Source organism: Natrix helvetica (assembly GCF_964273705.1).
Source record: "Natrix helvetica genome assembly, chromosome: 9".
NCBI lineage: Eukaryota > Metazoa > Chordata > Lepidosauria > Squamata > Natricidae > Natrix > Natrix helvetica.
In genome coordinates, this window is record NC_138560.1 from 11863214 (window position 1) to 11886386 (window position 23173).

The 23173-nt window shown below is 42.2% G+C and overlaps 1 protein-coding gene across 4 annotated transcripts in view; it reads right to left on the reverse strand.

The window, feature by feature from the left end:
- The window catches only part of PTPRU (protein tyrosine phosphatase receptor type U), a 274199-nt gene that overhangs the window by 86427 nt on the left and 164599 nt on the right, over nt 1-23173 (reverse strand). For all 4 annotated transcript variants that reach the window (XM_081962455.1, XM_081962453.1, XM_081962454.1 and 1 more), the window contains exons 14-15: nt 20224-20362; nt 1654-1811 (exon numbers count right to left, since the gene is read on the reverse strand). In XM_081962455.1, coding sequence (XP_081818581.1) covers nt 1654-1811; nt 20224-20362 — 297 coding nt within the window. The remainder of the gene's footprint in view (nt 1-1653; nt 1812-20223; nt 20363-23173) is intronic.

The window sequence follows — 23173 nt, forward strand, 5'->3', positions numbered from 1 at the left end:
CGAACTGCCAAACTGCCAACCTTTCTGATTGACAAGGTCAGCATCTTAGCCATTGAGCTACCATGTCCCTTCAGAGAGGCAAACAGGGAGCCAAAATCATGCATGATGAAACAATGGACACAATGGATACATTGGTGAAGCCCAGCTTTCCCGGAGAGGGGCCAGATCAGGAGATTGCATATAGTCCCAAACTGGATGGTGGAAAGAAGTTTAGGATAGCCATACTCTAGAATCTCTCAGGATATATTGGGTAGGCTATAAGGTGATAGCTTTAGTTTGGCAAGATTCTGTCCATCAGGTGTAAGCAGTTAAAGGAGTGGACTTGATTGGATTTCACTGTGTTGTCTCATGTAATCAAAGCCCTGCTCCTTTTTTTGCAAATGTCGCAATGCACATAAAAAAGATTTTGATTGCATTTGTTGTAGCTCCAATTTTGACTTTTTGGATACCTCTGCCTGGCAGGCAATCCCTCTTATTGTTCTGACCTAGGCTTCACCAAATCACAAAACAGACTCCTTGTCCAGAAAAAAACCCTTTTTTATTTGGCTAATGTGAATTCCAAGCATTCACATCCAGCAAAGTCCCGGCAAACAGTCTTTCAAGGGTAAATTGCAACCACAGACCTTACCAGTCCTTGGACAGTTGCCAGGCCGACGGCTTCCAGAGGCAATGCTGTACAAGGAAATACTTGGCAAGGAGTCTCTCAGATAAGCAAAGCTTCCCACTAATAATACGAACTAATTGTCTTCTGCAAAAACCACTCCCCTTTCACTCCTATTTATTCCCTATGGGAGGGGCCATTCAGCACCCCCTTGTCACCTTTAGTCTTCACTCCGGAGTCAATCTCTGTTCCTTAATTGTTCCCTTCTCCTGACAGCTCTGTGCATGCACACATTGGGAACAGATTCCAGCTGTTCTTCATCACCACTGACTCCGAAGGTAGCTGGTAACTGTCAGACGGCCCTGGCCCCCTCTCTGCCTCCAACACAGAGCCCTCATCAGAGCCTTCCCCAGACTCTAGGACTGGCCCATGTTCCTCCCCAACCTCCTCACTGTCCGAATCTGCTGCCAGCTCTGCTGGCTGCTGTCGGGCCATAACACTTATAACACTTTCTAGCCTCAGGCTAGAAACCAGGAGACTGTGAGTTCTAGCCATGCATGAAAGTCAGCTGGGTGACTTTGGGCCAATCGTCATCATTAGGAGACTGTGAGTTCTAGTCCCACCTTAGGCATGAAAGCCAACTGGGTGACTTTGAGCCATTCACCAGGTGATGGGAAGTTCTAGTCTCACCTTATTCATGAAAACTGGCTGGAGGAGGACTTTAGGCCCGTCCCTCTCTCTCTCTCAGGCCAAGTCATCTCACAATGTTGTTATGGGGAAAATAGGAGTAGGGAGGACTATTATATATGTTTGCTGCATTGAGTTATTTATAGAAATAATAAAGTCGGGTTATAAATACCTAAATAAATACAATAAATAAATAAACCCACATATAAAATTCAAGTGCAGAGCCCAAAGAAGCTTAACTCTAACTCTAATCCTAGCTTCATTGTACCACCAGCAGAAGAACCATGAAATCTATTTTGCTCCGTAATCTAAATTCCACCGCTCCACCTTGGAATCAGGACAGCATGCATTCATTTCAAACTGACCTCTGTTGTTGTAATTGTGAGTATCCATGAAAGATAATCCCAGCCTCTCATCTTCCTGAAGGGTACTCTGGTCTGTGAAGCTCTGGTCAATTGCACTCATCATGTGCGTTTTCTCATTGCGGTAGTTGATTGTGGCTTTGGTCATGTTGACAGGTTTCCTAGTGGAAGATTACAAAGAATGAAAGAAGGCAAAATGTTACACTATGCAATCCCCTTTGAATTATCTCTATAAGCAGATCCCTGAAGGACAAAAAGAAGAGGGGCCAAAAAAAAAAGAGAGGACAAAAGAATTGGGGTTAATCTTATAATAGAAGCCATTTCAAGCAAGTTGTGGTGGGTGCACACCTTAAAAGTCAAGAGGCTGAGCTTCTTGACCACTCTGAAATTTTATCAATAATAGAACCACCTTCAGAATGAACAGAATTTCCACACAATTCCTGTCCCAATACCATGCTTTATGGGTCTAATCGCTTTAAAGTAAAGCCATGTCATTTTTTTTCCAAATCGGGTCCCTACCCCCAGGCATGTTCTCCCAATTATTGTTCCCAGAATTCCAAGCCTGCTCATTTATTGAGGGTCCTTGGTGCTCTGAGCTTGCTTGCTTTCTTGCAGATGTTTCATTACCCTAACTAGGTAACAACATCTGTGCTAGTAAGGAGTGCCGTTTGCTGTCAGGTTGTATTCTGGTGACTTGCTTGCAGTGGTGGGATTCAGCCGGTTCGCACCTATTTGGGAGAACCGGTTGTTAACTTTCTAAGCAGTTGGGAGAACCGGTTGTTGGAAGAAATCTCATGTTGTGTTTTTTCCACTTTACAGGGATAATCCTGTAAGGAAGGCAGGAAGGAAACACTCTGCGTTGCTTCTAGCCTAAACTTTATTGCCTTGCTTACAGAAACTGCCTCTCCGGTTAACCCTTATTACATTGTAACAGCTAAGGCGTGTGAACTTATTGCATGTCGTGCCGGCTCTACAAGTCAATCGTACTATGTTTGTAGAGTCATGTTCTGTTCAGGAGTCTGACAGCCCAAGGATAAAAACTATTTGCTTCAGCCTGTTTCTGCAGTTGCCTATCCTTCTACATTTCCTTCCAGATGGTAGGGTGATAATGAAGGCCTGACCAGGGTGTGAGTCTCTCCTAAGGCAACGAGCACTAGCGATCTCATCTAGTGGTATCAGGAGACAGCCCACGATGTTTTGTGCTATGCTCACCACCCTCTGTAGTGTCTTTCTATCCATGAAATATTCATATATTCATTCAATTTCTCTCATCTCCCCCTCCCCCCAAACTCAAATGGCGTTATACAACAATCCAATGAGATCAGTAAGGGGAGAAAGATAGCAACTGCCCAGTTCCTCCATGAACCAATGTTGTTGTCAGTCTGGGTTTTGATGGTCCTCTTTTGAAAGTTTAAGCTCTGATTGATCTTTGACCTTGAACACAAGGGCATCTTGGACAATCTGAACTAGGTAATCTGCGAATGCCACACTACAAAATGGGGACAGATATATGCAGCTTTACTGCACCCACTAAAGCTGCAGAAAGGTGGATTAGGTAGGCCTCCTGTTGACTCTGGAAGTCCATTTATGTCTAACAGAATCTCATCCTCATCATTAAGAGCACAGTTAACTCATCACAACTACAAACTGGCTCTTTCTCAGTAATCTGCCTAAAACACTCCAATTACTTTTTTAAAAAGACTTTCATAATGCCAACATTTTCAAACTATGTAATGGCATGAGGGAGTGATCTTGAGGGGCAGGGTAAAGAAACTGCAGCCAAGGGAATGGACCAGTGGTTAGATTTAATAGTTTTTACTACAGGTTCTGTGGGTGTGGCTTGGTGGGCGTGGCTTGGTGGGCATGGCAGGGAAAGAATACTGCAAAATCCCCATTCCCACCCCACCCCACCCCACCAACCTGCTTTCCAGCTTCATTCTCCTGTGCTGGGCAATAAAAGAAGACCCAGCCAATCAGCTGGGACTAGGGAGGCTGCAAATAGATGGGGGTGGGGCCAGCCAGAGGTGGTATTTGCTGGTTCTCTGAACTACTCAAAATTTCCACTATCAGTTTGCTACAATCGGTCGGAACCAGCTGAATACCACCTCTGGAATGGACAGATAAAGAGCAACCGAGTGGGGAATGTGAGTGGGGCAAGCAGCTCAGAAAACTCTCCCTAGTTTTTGTACTGTAAAGGAGACAAGGGAGAGAAGCAATTTCAGACTTGCAAGATTCTGTTAATGTAGCTTTACAATAAAGTAGAATTAGCTCCTCTGGTCTTGTTTCTAGTAAGGGTGACAAACTAACATTAGCTTCCAATACACATGGAATATATTAATAAGCAATCATTTGTGTGTGTATCCCACCGTTCTTAACAAGAGCTATGCTGCATGTTTGCAAAAATACCGGGGGTATAATTTAAAACATTGGCTCATTTGGTTTGGTCTTGTCCTACCACTCTTACATTTTGGTTGAAATTTATCTGTCTGTTAGGGTTGAGGTTGATTGCTGCTTTATCAAAGAATTGCAATCAAGTGCATGATCTTCTAAGCCAGCTTTCTTCAACCTGGCTGCCCTCCACATGTGTGGCTATTGCTGCAATTTCTAGGGACTCAAATGCGCACATCTGGAGAGCAGCCGTGCTGGACAGAGCTAATCCAGTATACATCTCTAGCATATGGTTGTGATTAACATACTGAGAGCTATGGGTAGTTCACACAAAGAATATAGCCCAAATAATAGTATTATTTCAATACTGGAAAGATACATTTGCCCTGATTGGCAGCAATTGAATTTTTTGATCTCTGTTCTTCGTCAGTATTTGGACATGTTATTTTTCAATAGTGGCACAAAGAATGAATGTCAGAACAATTCTATCAACAATTCTTACTTTGTTCATGATTATGCATTGTGTAATATATATTGTGCATATGTTATGTATGTATAAATGCACTACGCATGCATGCGCAGTGCAATTAAAAATTTTCTGCGCAAGCGCAGAAGGGAAAAGCAAGATGGCGGCGCCTAGGCGCCACTTGGAGAATCAGTTTGGGGGCGTGGCAGGCCTGGGTTGCTGCCGGTTCCAGCGACCCAGGCCGCCAAACCACTACTGGTTCAGCCGAACCGGTCCAAACCAGTAGGAACCCACCATTCGTATGTAGCTATGTATGTATATATGTAGCTATGTATGTATGTAGTTAGATATCATCTATCTGGTTATCATCTACCTACCTACCTATCTATCTATCTAATTTCCTTTTTCTCTTTATTAAATTTTGAGTCTACCCTGATTATCATACAAATTTAAATGTTAAGTCTTGATAACATCTGAAATCTGAAAAAGAGTCCTTTGTTTTGTGAACATGCCTATACCCAATGCAATTAATTAACAGCAATTTGTCAAGATTAAAGGATATGTCCCTGGATAAAGAGGTATTACAAAATAAGTAGGGCAATTTATATACTGATAGTTGTAAAAAAAACAAAATATTTTCAAGGTGACAAAAGCCACACATTTTCCTCCAAGCTAATATTCATTCTACAGTTGGTTTCCATAGCAGGATTCCAACCCTTACAATTTCAGTCTTCAAAGAAATGGATGGAGGAAAGGTTATTGATAAGGCTGCACTAAGGTCTAAGTAACAAGAAGCCAAGTGATAAATAAGGCATGTAGATTATCTCCTCATTTCTGTATGCTTCAGGATATCCAAAGGCATCAGCCCAGTTAAATTACACTATTCATGTAAAACAATATTTCTCATATTCTCTCTCTCTTTATGGTTTTGCATTGAAGATTTATCAAGCAATCTTGGTTCTCATGTCCATAAAATAATGGCATAATTAGATTACTTTGGCCCTGCAATGCACAAAAAGCCCAAGGGGGAAAAAAGGCATAGTTTTAAACTGTGATGGATGGATTTGCACATCATGCTAAACCAAAACCAGTGTGATTTCTGAATGAAACCATATTCCTTTCCTTAAAAGCTCCAGTGGAAGAGAACAATACCCCATAGAATGGTAGTACTGAGAATGTATCTATTTGGTGCATTAAAAAATTATTTTAACGAAGCTTCTTTCCCTTGTGTTCTTAAAAACATATTGACAGACAACATGCTAAATGAATCTGAGGGTTAGGGACACTTGTCAAGAAGCGTAACAAATTTCTCAATCAAAAGGCAAAACTCATATACACCCCCTAATTCTTTTGTAAGTGCAATCGCCCACTTTTACGGCTGTAAAAATATTCTAGAGGCCATAACATTGCCTCATCTTGAAATACAGCACTTATGTCTGTTCAATACTATTGATTCTGCCCCCGATGTGATTTTAAGCGTGGACAAGTTCTTCGGCTACTTACATTCAAAGAGTCAACTTTACATAATTTGCTTTTCATGGCTCCCAGCTGTATAAAAACTTTTGCTTCAATTCTTACAGAGATTGTTTAAGAACACAAGGGAAATAAAGCCAAAATGCAGGGCTCACAAAGCTTTATTCTTTAGTTTAAGCCATGTACCTCGGGATTTTTATTGTTTAGCTGCATTTTTTTCTCTCCTTCTCTCTTTGAATTTCTGGTTCAGGGAAAGAATGGGGAGAAATGATGCAGATCTTATTGCAACCCTACAGAAATATTCGGATATTATGTTTGGGTGTTCAGTCTAAAATGAGAATGCTCAGAAAATGAAGTCCTTGCTGGTGATGTCAGTAAAAAGAGTCAGCTTACAGTATAATTATTTCAAACAAGAGGCTTTCACTGTGCATGTACATCAGTCATGGGATTCAAACATTTTTACTATTGGTTCTGTGGGCGTGGCTTGGTGGACGTGGAAGGGGAAGGATACTGCAAAATCCTCATTCCCACCCCACTCCAGGGGAAGGATACTGCAAAATCCCCATTTCCTCCCGATCAGCTGGGACTCAGGAGGCAGAGAATAGATGGGGGCGGAGCCAGCCAGAGGTGGTATTTACTGGTTCTCTGAACTACTCAAAATTTCCGCTACTGGTTCTCCAGAACTGGTCAGAACCTGCTGAATACCACCTCTGATGCACATACTTCCATGTCAGCTGAAATTGTTTACTCTCAGGAGCCCATATAAAAGCAAAATATAGAGTTAGGTACCACACTGATTTCAAGCAGTCCTTGAAGTTACTTTAGTTACTACCAGCAGCTCTGGAAGCCTCATGCTCCTTGACATTTATGGACGTTGTCAATCATCCAGGGTCAAGGTTGTCCCAAAAGTGCTTTTCCAAAAGGCACTTGAAATTTCTTGGCTTTCTTTCTCTGAAAATGTTTCACGTCTCATCCAAGAAGCTTCTTCAGTTAGAAGTTGGATGGAAGCGAAATGTTTTCAAAGGGGAAAAAAAAAACCCACGAAAGACCAGGCACCTTTTGGAAAAGCAATTTTGGTTCCTAAAAATTCGACTCTTGAAAATGTAGAAGAATGCAGGTTCTGAGAATTTCCCAGTTTCCCACATATGTAGAGATGACAATGAACCTGGCCAAACTCAGGGTTAGAAAAGAATGTGAAGACCTCATGACATCGTGCTTGAAAGAAAGAATTTAAGGGCCCCTCCGTGATTTTCCTTCTTGGAACAGGAAAAAAAGGGGGGGGGCTCTTCCAGCTCCCACTGTCACCTGCTGATCCTCACTGTCAGCCCTTTAGCTTACATACACCAGGGTCAAGGACTTTTCGGCTCCTACTCTTGGCTGTGCCTGCTTCTCCACCAGGGTTCTGTCTCCGGCCATTCACCACTAGCTTTTCTCCTCAGCTGACATGCCACTAAATCTTTGACCTGGCCAATGGGCTACAGCCCCTACATCTCATGCACTTCGGCATGGCCCATTCGCTGAAGCAGGGTTTGTCCTGGGCTTTTTGCCACCCAGGACAGTTAACTTACTCGGGCGGCCAAAAGCCCAAGACAAACAGTCTGGTGTCAAATGGGCCATGCTGAAGCGCATGGGATGGAGGGGCTGTGGCCCATTGTCCAGGGCGAACAGCTAGGGGCGTATCATCCAAGGACAAAAGCTAGTGGTGAATGGCCGAAGGTGGAACCGTGGCGGAGAAGCAGACACGGCCAAGGGTAGGAGCCGATAAGTCCCATTCGGAAACACCAGAGGTCCTAGTATTAGGAAGAGGAAAAGAATTGCTTCCAAGATCAGAGGATTGGGAAGATATTCTCTTCTGTACGAAAGCATGGTGTTGTTGATCAGCATTACAGGGATCAAGATATTTGCATTGAAACCACTGAATTAAAGAGAATAAATGAGTTGCAATAACATGTAATGGTCCATAGCTCAGGAGATACAAGACAGAAAACCACAAGGTAGGGTTTGCAAGGGGTTTGCTAAATATGTTCCTTTCTAAACATGTACTTGGCAAGCAATGACCTTGCAGCAGCTTCTGCTTTTTATCTACTTTCGTGCAAATGGCTGTCTTCCTGTTTGTGTAACCGAATACAGTATAAAGGCATGCTGAATAAGTCATCTCGGGCTCTTCGGCTTTATGGGAGGACTCACCTTTGCCAGATCCGAATAAACAAGTGACTCAGAGAGAATTGAACTCTGCCTCTTTGTTTGTGCTAGATTGCCTGCTTGGCAATATGTCCACAGGCCTGCTACAATCTCTAATTCAGCGCTGTCAAACTCGTGGCCTGTGGGCGGATGCCTCACGCACTGGCCACATCCACACCTGGTTTAGCGAAGGGGGGAGGGGGGAAAGTCCTGATACATAACGTGACACCACCACGACGATGTGAGTTTGACACCCCTGCTCTAATTGGTTTGCTACCTTGGTTCTAGTGAGAGAGGTTATCTCATCTGGTGGGGCGGGGGGAGTCCTTGGTGCTCTCTGAGCTTGGTGGGTTTGTTGCAGATGTTTCTTTACCACACTAGATAACATAATCAGTGCTAATACTGATGATATTACCTAATTTGGTAATGAAACTTCTGCAAGCAATCCACCAGGATCAGAGAGCACCAAGGACCCCAACATTCAAGGCTTTCAGCTCAAGAGAATATTTGTGCTACAAATATTCTCTTCTATCATGATCTCATCTCCATATATAGAAGTGAAATGTAATTGGACATCCTGTGTGCATGTGTGGGTGAGTTCATGTGTATATGTATAGGTATAGGTATATATGTATAGGTCTTTATTTCTTTTTGATAATTTTTCAAGTAGGGAAGGTCACACTGAATTATGCCATTTAAGGAATAAGGAGATGTGTGTGAGGGCTACTGTAACTACAGTTGGATTGATTTGAAAAGGGAGCATCATTTCCCCCCATTTCTTTTGGAAGAAATTAGACTATTTCCAAGACTTGGATTTCATCCTGTCCAAAACAGGTTCAGTGGAAGTGGAACACATTACGCACCCTGGACGTACCTAGCTTCCTAACCGGAATCTTGATGCTCTCCCACTGTAAATGCATCCCCTCCCCTGTTCTGAAGCATTTCCATTCTATTTCAGCAACATTCAACATCACCATTTCTGTACCACCACCACCCCTTTAAAAGGGGGGGGGGCACTACTTTAAACATTCATGTGACAAAGAAAGAAAATGGTTAGCGGTAGCAAGCAATGGAGCAAGGAGAAATGAATGAGAGAATTACTTACGGGTAATAGGAATAAGAATAGTAGTTCCTCCTGGCAAGCGTGCAAACAAAGAGAAAAGCAGATATTGCATAAGCAGCTTTTTTTTTTCTTGGCAGATAATAAAAGAAAAGATGAGTTATTTGGACCAAGCCATTGCCCATGCAAAGAGGGAGAGGAAGGAGTGCTGGGGGAGAGAGGGGAGGGGAGGGATGGGTAGAGATGGCAAGTAGCTTCCAAGATCCCCAGCCAAAGCTTTAGATAAGGAACTAATCACCCTACCATGATTTTTTTTTTAAAAAAACACTTTTTTAAAAGAACTGCTGTGGATCCTTTGCAAGACTGATGGGTTGGTTTACCAGAAGCCCATTGGATAGGAAAGGAAGAAAGGAAGGAAGGAAGGAAGGAAGGAAGGAAGGAAGGAAGGAAGGAAGGAAGGAAGGAAGGAAAAGAAAAGAAAAAGGGAGAGAAGAAGGAAAGAAGGAAAGAAAAAAGAAAGAGAGAGGAAGGAAGGAAGGAAGGAAGGAAGGAAGGAAGGAAGGAAGGAAGGAAGGAAGGAAGGAAGGAAGGAAGGAAGGAAGGAAAGAAGGAAAATAAAAAGGGAGAGAAGAAGGAAAGAAGGAAGGAAGGAAAAGAAAAAGAGAGAGGAAGGAAGGAAGGAAGGAAAAGAGAAAGGGAGAGAAGAAGGAAGGAAGGAAGGAAGGAAGGAAGGAAGGAAGGAAGGAAGGAAGGAAGGAAGGAAAAGAAAAAGAGAGAGGAAGGAAGGAAGGAAAAGAGAAAGGGAGAGAAGAAGGAAAGAAGGAAAGAAAAAAGAAAGAGAGTGGAAGGAAGGAAGGAAGGAAGGAAAAGAAAAAGGGAGAGAAGAAGGAAAGAAGGAAAGAAAAAAGAAAGAGAGAGGAAGGAAGGAAGAAAGGAAGGAAGGAAGGAAGGAAGGAAGGAAGGAAGGAAGGAAAAGGAAACAGAGAGAAATCTACCTATCACTGCTTTTAGCCTCACCCACTTTAGCAGAAAGCTCTTAAGAGATGATCCCCCCCCCCTTGGCCAGCAGTTCAGATCGGAGTGGGTTCCTACCGGCACCGGTACCAGTTCACTTCGCACTTTGCACGTGCATGCCAGCTGTGCATTGCTCGTGCATGCACAGTTCAATGTAAATTGTACTGTGCATGCGCGATGAACAAGAAAAGCTATTAAAAAAACATGCCGGCAACAGAGACCAGGGAACTGGTTCAGGGGCGTGGCCAGCCTGGGTCACTGACGGTTCTGTGCCCCAGGAAAAATTACCTACTGGTTCACCCAAACCAATACGAACCAGTAGAAACCCACCTCTGGTTCAGATTCCTTATTCCCCACGAAGCTTTCCATCTTTTTTGTTGTCCTAAAACTCAAGGATGGCAACTCATTTCAGACAAGCTTAGCCCATCAAGCAACAATTAAAAAAAAAAATCAAGTGACCAGGAATGTCAGAGATATGTAATGCCTTAGAACAGTGTTTCCCAACTTTTGGCAACTTTAAGATGCGTTGGCTGTGGAATCCTGGGAGTTGAAGTCCACTCATCTTAAAGTTGCCAAAGTTGGGAAACACTGCTTTAGGAAGGGAACTGAGCTGGAAATACTTTCTGTTCATTGCATTTGGGCAATCTATATTTCTTCTTACCTTAAAAAAGCTGGAACCGTGAATCAAGATGTACCTTTCAACCCAAGAGAATATCTATGAACATAGCAACAGGTAGGCCCCCAGAGTGCTCCCTAACAGCACCCCTGACTACATAATAGGAAACGTGAAAACAGCAACCTAAACCTTCATATAGATTTAGCAGGGCTAGGGAAAACACAGCCAGCCAGGAAACCCAAATGAAAAAAATCATTCTATTTGTATGATACCGGATAGGATCATCCTAGCATAGTGATGGCAAACTCAATGCCAAAAAGGTTGTGTGGAAACATCACGCACGGGTGTGTTGGAGCCACACTCCAGAAAAGCCGAACTTATGGGTTCTACCACGCATGCATGCCCAATGTTCAGCTGGCCAGCACGCATGCGCAGGTCAAGTTTCGGCACTGCCACACATACAAAGGGACCATGCCCTAGAAAAGCTGAACTTCCAGGTTCTGGCATGCATGCACACCCGACAATCAGCTGGCCAGCGTGCATGCGCAGGGTGGTTTTCTGTACTACTGCACACACGAAAGACAGCTGATCATCGCACACACGTGCGCGCCACAAACCTGGAAGACAAACAGACAAGATTGCACATGCCAGGCAACGTAGCTTTGCATGTCACTTGGGCACATGTGTCATAGGTTTGCCATCATGGTCCTAGCCATTGTAGCCTCATCTGCCACCCGTGAGAAAATTAAGTATAGCTACAGGCATCCAAAAGATTGATCACCCTGCTCTAAGGTATAGTAACATAGCTACAAGTGGCAGCTTTTGCATTAGATGCAACCCTTCCGATTAATTAACCCATATATCTTTCAATCTTCTCAACTTCTTTAGCACACCTAGGAAGAAGAAGAAGAAGAAGAAGAAGAAGAAGAAGAAGAAGAAGAAGAAGAAGAAGAAGAAGAAGAAGAAGAAGAAGAAGAAGAAGAAGAAGAAGAAGAAGAAGAAGAAGAAGAAGAAGAAGAAGAAGAAGTAGTAGTAGTAGTCGTCATCTTGGAGGAATTGACTGAAACCAGCCCAACCTGCCATATGGAGAAGATCTGATTTCTAAAAATTCATGCAACGAAAAGCAAAAGCGCATGCCTTTGCTTATTATAATTCAGAATCCAGGAACAGTCAGAACATCCTCATTTCCTTCCCACAACAATTTCATAAGTATCCCTGTTTTGTTGCAAAATAAGCAGCACTTCACTCTTGAATTGCTAGTAATACTTGGTTCATTCTATCAAATAAATACCTAGAAATAAAGTACCTGCTGCAAACTAGATATAAAATTGCCTAAGTTGATTATCTGTCTCTCTTTCTCTCTACTAAACAAGCGGCAACGTATGCATTATGTCTCAAGTGCTGGTAAAAGGGTTGGGGACATCCACTTGAAGGCCTTGCATTCAAGAACAGTGCATAAAAGCAACTTCATGTCAGCATAGTTTTCGGAGGTCTTTAACACTGTTTCCCCAAATACATTTTTCTATTTAATTTTCATACCTCATTCTACTGCATAACAGAATAATTGTAAGGGACCTTGGAGGTCCAACGTTCACCAACTGGTGATCCACCAGAAAATGTTGGTGGTCCGCAGAAAAATTATTTGCACTTTTTATATTGTACTAAATCGGGGGTCCTCAAACTATGCCCCCCCTCCCCACTGGCCAGATAAGTGCAACGAATGTTTGTGTGGCTGCAGAGTGTCTCCACCTTCAGGGACTTTTTTTGTGGTTTGGAGGAGGCAGAAATTCTGACTTGGGGTCTGCTTTGGCCTCCTGGTGTGGGGCTTTGGGCAAAGGCTGGAGGGAAGCACCGCTGGTGGCAAAGAGCCGGAGGGCCTTATTCCAGTGGGACTGCATCAGGTTCTGGAACTGGCTGACCATCTCGGCCCACTGAGCCTCCAGGTGCCTGCACCTCGCCTTGCACCCCTGCAGGTCTTCCCTCTGCTTGGAAAGCCTATGCTCTTGGTCCACAGTCAGGAGCTTCTGCTGAACCTCCTTCTCGGTCAGTTCCAATATGAACTGAGCCAACTGTTTTGCTAACTCTTTCTCATGGTGGCTGCTTAGCTCCAGCAACTGCTTCCTGTTGGGGCCCTAAGGAGCCCTGGGGGAGGCAGGCAAGGAGTGGCGAGTAAAGGCTGGCAAGGCTCCCCTCGACATGAGTGACATCGAACTGGCCACACCCACCCAGTCACATGACCACCATGCCACGCCCACCCAGCCAGTCATTAGGCAGATTATATTAGTGGTCCGTGGGATTTAAGCTTATGAATTTAGTGGTCCCTGAGGTCCAGAAGGTTGGTGAGCCCTGTCCTAGTCCAACTCAAGCAGGAAACCCTATACCAGGGGTGTCCAAACTTGGGAACTTTAAGACTTGTGGACTTCAACTTCCAGAATTCCCCAGCCAGCCATGCTGGCTGGGGAATTCTGGGAGTTGAAGTCCACAAGTCTTAAAGTTCCCAAGTTTGGACACCCCTGCCCTATACCATATTAGTCAAATAGCTACCCAGTCTCTTTTTAAAAGCCTCCAGCAATGGAGCACCCACAACCTCTAAAGGAAAACTATTCCACTGCTTTATTGTTTTTTACTGTCAGGAAATTTCTCTTTGGTTCCAAGCTGGTCCTCTCCTTGGTTAGTTTCCATCCATTGTTTCTTGTCTTGCCTTCAGGTGCTTTGAAGAATAGGTTGACCCCCTCTTCTCTGTGGCAGCCTCTTAAATATTGGAACGCTGCTATCATGCCACCCCTAGTCCTTCTTCCTGCAGCTGTTCATATGTTTTAGTCTCCAGCCCCCAATCATCTTTATTGCTCTTTTAAAAAAAATATTTTGTATATTCTGGTGACCAAAACTGGATGCAGTATTCCAAACCTAACCAGAAAATAAATCCTAATGCATCTTTTGGAGCAAAAATTAATATAAGACCCACTTATTTTCGGGAAAACACGGTACTACCTGAATGCACATATGTAGGTTTGGACAAAATGGCACAGTCTTTGTTCACATTTCTTTCTCCTTCAACCCTTAAGCTGCAAATTTTCCTGTTTTCCAGAATGCCACGCAGCATCCAACATAGTATCAGTTCACCTGGATACTATGATGATTAAAATGCCTCTGCTTCTTCCCAAAGTCCCTAATTGGAAATGGGGATTTCAGTATTACTTTCAAAATCCAAATATGGGCTCAGTTCTTCACTGTATTAGAAAACTATTATTATTATTTTTTGAATGAAGGACATCTCAACTGAATTGCTACATGTACCTCTATGGAAGACATGTGCCATGTGATTTGATGCAGCCCCAAGCCAAAAGAACAAAGAGACCTATCTCCTTCACACAAAGTTGAGCCTTTGGATTTAGACTCTTGCGCTGTGAAATCTCATCATGTGCCTTTTTTCCCCCTTTCCCTTTCTCTCTGCCGAACATTTATATTAAGACTTAAATGGTGGCATCATTCTGGGGAATGGCAAAGAAGCACACAAAATATTTATTGACAGTTTGGCAGACAATCCCAACACATTCCAAGCATGTACTTGTTCCTCATCAAGAGAAACAAACCAAAACGCATTAATGTTCCTCTACTACATGAAATGTCATCTGGTTTCTATGCTTCTATATAATCAATCTATGTGCAATATGACTAGAGCAGCTGTTCCCATTTAGTCACCCTTAAACCCATGAGACCCCGGTTTGTTTTTTTAAAATAAACATGCAGCTCTGTTTTTCTCCTCTTTCTGTTCCTCTCTTTGGTCTTCCCAGCCATATTTAGCTACATAAAAATAACAAACTTTTTTATATTTACTTCAGTCTTCCTCAAACTGGATCTCTTCAGATGTTCTGGCCAATAGTTCTCACTGTCCTTGGACACTGGATATCTTGTTTTAAATTGAGCCTTTAAGTATTTGTAGAACCAAACAACCGAAGAGATGTAATTTAAAGGAGACTGATCATAATAGAACTTTATCTGGCAACCTTCATCTTTTTTTCTTGTGATTATCCAGCCTAGGTATGTAGACTGAGAAGATTATGGACTTCTTAATTCAGGTATTCCAACCAGTGTTTTAACCACAAAACGCATTCAAACAGTTGAGCCAGCCTAATTGAATGCATTTGAGATGAAATGAATCAAATTGGAAATTGGATATGCAGACAAAGAGTCCATGTACACCAGTGGTGGGTTTCACTTTTTTCAGAACCTCTTCTGTAGGTGTGGCCTGCTTTGTGGGAGTGGCTTGCCAGCCATGTGACTGGGTGGGAGTGGCCTGTCAGCCATGTGACTGGGTGGGAGTGGCTTGCCAGCCATGTGACTGAGTGAGCGTGGCCAACTTGTAAAATGTGGTGAAACTCACTTAACAATGCTCTTGCTTAGCAACCAAAATGTTGGCTCAGAAACTCTGGCATTTGAAGCACGCAAGTCTTAAAGCTGTCAAGTTACAAGACCTTTGCACCCCTAACCCTTTAGAGAAAAAAAACCCCAGGGGTGTTCAAACTTGACAGCTTTAAGACTTGTGGACTTCAACTCCCAGAATTCCTCCTCTCGCTCTTCATCTTGATGATGTGCGGACGGGCGGGGGGAGGGAGCTGGAACCGCTTATAAACAGCATTGTAGATTTGTGGAACCTCTTCTATAGAAGAGGTTAGAACTGGTAGGAACCCACCTCTGATGTAAACATACAAACAACATTTTTTTCACTAACATCTATTTGGAGGCCTTAATGGTGTTTGTGCTCCTGGCTCTAACAAATAATACACTACTACTATCTGGGGTTTTTTGGTCATTAGTTAACATTTGTTGGATGTTCAATCACAATGGACACAAAAGGAGGAGCGCTGTATTGATTTATGGTGGCAAAGAATCAGGAGCATAGCAATACCTTTTCTGACTAACAAATTGTATTAAAAGACATGGTGCTACCAGAATCCTAATTTTCAGTCAAACTAAGAGTGTGCTTGCTACTCTAACTCCAGAATCTTGTGAATACACAAGACTCCAAAGAAAGGCCACAATGGAATCAGTCCCATAACATTTGACTTTCACGCCGTATCACAGTCTCCATTTGAGATTAAATCTTAACCTTCTGGCCAGTTCCAAGACAACCAGCTCCAAAATTACAAATGTTCAAGTTCAAAGAGTGCAATCCAGTTCCATTCCATTCTTTTTTTGTGTGTGTGTGCACCCGTTTAATTGGAAGGGAAAAGACTGAATGCAGTCCACCACATCCAATATCATGTACAGCAGGGAGCAATCCATAGGAACTTTGTGTATGGGCAACTCTGCTCAACCTCTGCATCCTGCTAAGGGACTCCCAATAATCTGAGCAATTGGGTTTTTTTTTTAAATGACTGGTGGGCATCTGACCAACTTTCCTGCCAGATTTTAATCCACAACTTTGAGCCTTCTGCAAGATCCACAATGAGAAAGCATCATCAGAGACAGCATCTTGATGACACTAGCAGCTATATTCGGAACAGCGCTCCCATATCTAAGCAAAAAGTTGTCACTGGTCTCTTACGGATGCTCCCTGCTCAAAGCCTTCTGGATTCATTAGAATCAGATACACATATACTTAGAATAAAACTATGAAACTCCACTCTGATTATTAATGTCTAGCTTGTAACTATCAGGTGTAGTTTCTGGCTACAAGAGTGAACAGGTGCATGAATTCATCCTCTTTTTTTTTCTTGGACTGACATGAAACTCTTGTTTCCATAGTTAAGATCAACGTTATGCAGATATAAATGATGAAATGGTCTGTAATACTTTTAGGATCCAATTATTATGTCCAATAATCCTGGAAACTGCTTCCTCTTATCCCACGCCCAAATGTAAGATAGCTTTTGCCAATGTTGTGCCCTCTGGGACAAGAACAACAAGAATTCCAAAGAGTTTGGCCCATAATTCCTGCTGGTTACATTAAGAGAATAACACAGTTGGAAGGACCATGGAGATCTTCTAGTCCAATCCCCTGTGCAAGCAGGAGACCCTGTATAATTATGGACAAATAGCCAATCTCTTCTTAAAAGCCTCCAGTGATGGAGGGTCCACAGCTTCTGAAGGTAAACCATTCCGCTGATTAATTGTTCTCACTGACAGGAAATTTCTCCTCAATTCTAGGCTCCTCTCTCTTTGATTAGTTTCCATCCATCATCTCTTCTCCTGCCTTCTAGTGCTTTAGAAAATAGGTTGAAATCACCACCACCCCCCGCGCGCCTTTTCTGAGATAGGAAGCTCATAAAAATGGCCGTGCACAGATTTAACATAGCTTTTTAAAGAAAACTCCCCAATATTTCCCTAACAGAGGAAAAATCAAATGCCAGCCTTGTGGCCATCAAAATATTGTCTGGAACACCAAAAAGGAGTCATGATAGCATTGAAGCTCTCCTTGGTACTGATTTCTAATTTCAAATCACTTCAGCTTTGTTCTCATTCGTGTAATATCTAATTTCCCATGGTGAGTACTATCCACTGATAATGCTCTTGTTATGGGCCCGTTCAAATTTTTAAAATTATGTCTAAGCCCTACATATAAGAAAGACAAGTGGGGAGAAGCATGATGGGCTGAAGCCCTCTCTACCATTCTCAGCTTGCTACTCTCTATGCATAGACAATGGCAGCTTAGTTCTGCATCGTGCATAAACATTTAGTCTATTGATTTTCTCAATGAAACAATCTCTCTTCACTCTCCCACTCCCTGGAGATCAAGAAGCATACACTGCATCACTAACCTTTCAATTTTCAGCCAACAACAAGCGGATGAGACAAAATGGGCAGAAAAGGACTGACTGACTGAAAATTATTCAGGGATCCTCCATATAGAATAGAACAGAACAGAACAGAATAAAATTACTTGGAAGGGACCTTGGATGTTTTCTAGTCCAACCCCCAGCTCAGGCAGGAAACCCTACACCACTTCAGACAAATGGTTATCCAAACTCTTTTTAAAGGTTTCCACTATTGGAGCATTCACAATCTCTGGAGGCAAGGTATTCCACTGATTAATTGTCCTAACTGTCAGGTAATTTTTGCTTAGTTCTAAGTTGCTTCTCTCCTTGATTAGTTTCCACCCATTGCTTCTTGTCCTGCCCTCAAGTGCTTTGGAGCTTGACTCCCTCTTCTTTGTGGCAGCCCCTGAGATATCGGAACCCTGCTATCATGTCACCCAAAGACTGAAATTCCTACCCCTTAGCAATCTCTTACTGAAATAAGTGCAATAACTCCATGAGTATTTCTCTGAGATTCCTTTATTGCCCCTCTGAAGTTATTTAAAAGGAAAATTCTTTTTCCATAAGAACAAAGGAGAGCTTGCTACAAAAGAACTCCTTGTTCAACACTAGTACACATCACAAATATTGCCTTAGAGGCAAATCAGAACAATGGACCCTCTAAGCTGACCAATGTGATATCAGACTATCCAACACCATCTAACATTTCCAAGCACTGATCCCAAGACTCTTTACATGCCAAACATGCCACTGAGTCGCTCCTTGTTCTGACCGAGGCTTCCCAAGAGCATGAAGCAAACTCCTGATTTGGACAAAAAATCATTTTATTAATTTACTGTGAATTCTGCTCATTCACATCAGCAAAGTCTTTCAAGGGAAGATTTACAGTCACCAACCTTATCTGGCTTGGAGACCTGCCAGTCAATATCTGCAAAACTTGGCGAGGTGTCTCAGAGATCTTATTAAAATCTGGCATAAAATAATACACTACATCACATTTCATTCTAAATTACTAGCTGGGAGTGACAATCTTGCAACGTGCTTCCACGATAAAAAAAAGTTGAAATTCTAAGACACACCAGAGATGAAATTTTTTTTTTACTACTGTTCTGTGGGCGTGGCTTGGTGAGCACAGCGTGGTTTGGTAGGCGTGGCTTGGTAGGCATGGCAGGGGAAGGTTATTGCAAAATCCTTGAAATTCACATATCTTAAATTTGGCTGGCTATATCCTTAACAATGGTTGTTGTCTATCAGGTAATAATATTAAATAGTTTGCATTTATATTCTGCCATAATCCACTGATTATAATTCTGAAGGTAGAAATTTAAAATAATTCTACCTAGATGTATTTTGGGATCTGATTTTGGATTTGAACCACAGAGGAAATCTTGGCGGGCCATTGAATACCAGCATTTAAAAAGAATAATTTAAAAGCCTATCTTGGTAACAGCAGCCCTATTCCTTTTTCACCTCTCCAGTGTTTGTGCGAAACTGATATAAGAAAGCAAACAGCTCTCTCCAATCACTGGAGACCGGTATTATCAAGGCAAGCTTTTAATTTTTTTTTACACTGCCAAAAAAAAAAAAAATCACTTAGACACCTTGGGCATTAAACAAAACTAAGAATCTAATCTGTTGTATGCTTTGGGGGAATTTAAAAAATAATGATTTCTCCTCCTGAAAAAATTGTGCGACCTCAGAAGTGCCCTTTCAAAGCAGTACGAAGAAACATTTTTTTTTAGGATGCATGAAATGGCTGCTGGAAAGAGAAAGATTCAGTTAGATCAGAATTAAAAATTGCACTAAAGATATGAAAGGAGGAACAGAAAAGAATATCCCAACCTCCATGGACCTTCAAATGCCTGTTTGAGAGGAGATTTTGACATAAGAGCAAAGAAAACATACTTTCATCCTGGAACAGCCTTAGACCTTTTTCAGCCTGCTTCAGCAGCAAGCTGCCATTGAGATAAAGGACATGTCTATGAGGACATGTCTTCAAGAAACAGTGAAATACTTTCATGCTGTGACGAACAGGTATGCCCTAACAGATTAAGAGAGTTGGAAGGGACCTTAGAGGACTTCTAGTCCACTCTGCTGCTCAAACAGGAAACTCTATACCAATTCAGACGAACAGTTGCCCAGTCTCTTCATATAGTAAAAATAGAGGATCTAGCAAGAATAAAATGAACGATGCTAAATTGTATTAAAATGTAGGGCTATGCAATGCCGCACATTAAATTCAGAAGAACTCATTTGGAATCCATGGAACACAACACCGTCCTGGGATATTGAAAAAGAAGCCGTATCTGCTTCCATAATCATGCAGCACCTCTAAAGTGTTGCATGCAGAGTGCTGGGTTCATGTTCCTCAGATTCCACAGCATCTCTTCGAAGTTACATCCAAAGCACGGCACAGATCTACTAAGAAAATTTGCCCAGGTCCCTATAGATGACCTGATTGCTTCTTCTGTGAGCATTTACCTCCTTCTATTAGAGCTGCTCATCTCTTAAGAGGAAGCTGAGTCAGATTTGGCTCCAAAGAGAGGTACGTTGGTTGGGAAGGGTGTGGGACTGCCTGCATGACAGCAAGAACAGAGCCCTCAAAATGCTTCCTTACCCTTTCCGAATGATAACGATGATTGCCCCAAGGAGGATGATCAACACCACCAGTCCTCCAGCACAGATGCCCAGAATGAGACCCATTTCCTCTGAGTGCTGGGAAACTTCCAAGGGACGCTTGCTTTCTTTACAGGCAGCTGTAGGAGATAAAACAGCAAACAGGTCGGTCAAGAGAACCTGAAAATAGGAGAGCTTCTCCTTCTCTTGCACATAATTTGCATGCATCATCAGAGGACATAGGAAGAAGACTGCTGAACATATTCAGAGATATTTTTAAAGGTTGTTATAGCAGGTTACCAACAGCACCTTGCCAATTGATCTCCCCCCACTCCCCCACAAAAAAAATTAAGCAGGACAGATTTGGTTAGTGTTTGAGTAGAAGCCATTTTTCACATTGGGCCTTCAGGCCTGCCACATTTTTCTACTGTGGGAAAATAGGAGGGGGGATTATATAGAGAATGGGTGATATATAGTCAAAATAAGATTCTTTTCTCAGAGAGTCAAGGACATCTGGCCCGGCAGCTGCAATGGTGTGACTGGGGCGCATATCCAGTTTGGAAGGTGCATTGATTGGGCCATGTGATGGACATGTGGGTGGTGGGGAGGGTCTTGAACTTTCATTTGGGTGGGGAAAACCTGAAAACTTTCAGATTCGGGTTTTCCCAGATGTGCCAATAGGACATCTCTAATCAAATGGAACTTTGAGGAAACTCAAGTCTCGGAGTCCTCTTTCGTTGGGAGTCACTTGGAACCCTGACACATTCTCTTTCAGTTTTGTCTTCTTGAAGCTGAATGTTTACTGGATTTTGGTGGTAAAATTTGAGGGGCTCCAAAACCATCAGAAGGATGCTTAAGAATTGTATGCAGTCTGAACCCCTTCCAGGGAATCATAGATAAAGGAAGCTCTGTACTAAATAAACGTGTCATCAGTTCTAAAGCTGATATTTCTTTCCATGTAGCAACTTTTCATTTTCTTAAACATGTTACAGCTGGTGGGTAGATTGCTAGACTTGCATATAGTTACAATGCTCCTCTGATTATTTCTGTTGGTAATAGAAGTTATGCTTTTCCAGTAGCAAATTGGAATTATCCTCCAGTGATATATATGACTGTCAAAAAAAAAACAAAAAACCACTCCTCCTATAACACTATTCTCCAAATGTCAAATTACCCCATTGTAATGCTGTCGTTCTTATTTCTGTAGTTCTCACAGCCAAAGAAGGATGAAAGTGCCACATTCTGAATTATTTCTTAGTCATTTATAGAGCTAACTGCCTACTCTCCAACAACCAAATCTGAACCATGTATAGTTTTGATGCCTGGCAAGGAGATGGTTGACATAGCTAATACATCCATCACTTGTATGGTTGACATTTGAAGAGCCGTAATGTTTTCCAACCTAGACAAAATTTGCTTAGAGATTAAGTCACAAGCAACGGACTTCTGAATTCACAGGGTGAATTATTTAGCAGTTGATGTCATTGTTTTGATGATACTTTGAACCGCCCTTGTGGAAATTTGGCAGGAATCATCCATCTGTGTGCCTTCTGCAATTAAAAGCAAGACACACAAAACCTCCAGCTATTGCCCCTGAACAAATCTGGCCTGCAATATGCCCTTAAATGAGTTGAATTAGGCTTCATCATCAAGAGGAATGTGTCATTTAAAGGTTTCTGATGAGCAGATTGAGTTCATACTGTTTAAGGTACATCTTCTGCATACATGCTGCTAAGAAATGGTTTTTTTTTATTTTAAAGTGGGATTGAATACAAAACTAAAAATCTACCTTGTTTCATATCCTGAGTCAAAGGAACGATACATTAACAAACTACACTAAGGAAACTCTATGCACGCCTCAAGGGCAGCCCCTTGTAGAGCACATTACAGCAATCCAAATGGAAGGTGACTAAGTCACCATGAGCCAGACCTCCAAATCCAGGAATAGATGTGATTAGCACAACCTACAGTAGCCATTACTGCAACCTCCTCTTCAACAAGGAGCCAAAGGACCCTCAAGTTGTGTCCCAACTGTGAAGGCAGAGCTAAAGATGGAAAATATCCAGATCCAGGTCACCAAGGATTATGTCTAAATATCTTGTCTTCCATCATACAGTTCTCTGTCACTCAGACTACACTACAGCCTCCCTGCTGGCATCCCCAACTTCCCTTTCATTCTATAGGACATGGTCCTTTTGTTCAGACTGAGAAATATGGAGAAAGACCAACAGATAGCATCTTTTGCCATTTCCATCCAAAAAAAAAAAAACCCCCACAAATCAGCTACCAGAAAATATCAGAAAGAATATTTGTGAGGGTGATGGGGGATTCAAAAATGTGATAAATAAAATATTTTTTTAAAAAAAAAAACAAATCCTCAAGGACCTTGAGAATAAGACTGAAAAAGATTGAAAACATTTCAACCCAACATTTCAACCCAACATTAAAACTGCATATCACAAGGCCAGTTGCCTATCACAACATCATTTGTCTTCTATTCCCTTTGTCTAGTTTGTTCTCTTTCTAGTCTTATTCTCTGCTGGCATTTAGATAGCAAATTCTTTGTAGGCATGGACCTAATCCTATAGTGTATGGCGATCTGTCAAGCACCCTATATACAAAGAATCAGCAATCATTAATTTTGGAGATCAATGGAGTCTCGGATCTCTTTTCTGCAGCTTTTTTGGATGTCTCTTTCCCTTTTGTCCAATCAGTTATTTGCAACTTTTCTCCAAAATTTGGAGAACCACCACCAGAAAATTCTGCCCCCACAACATGTACAGCATAGTCCTGCTCATCTTACATTATCACCCAACCATTGCCCATCCTTGTTGCAGATTGTTACTATAGGTTGCTTTTAACAGCTGAATTTTAGAGTACAGTAATTTATCCAAAGGTTACCTTTTATGTAGAATAAAAACAACCCTCCCAAAAAGTCTTTGTTCTTCCAG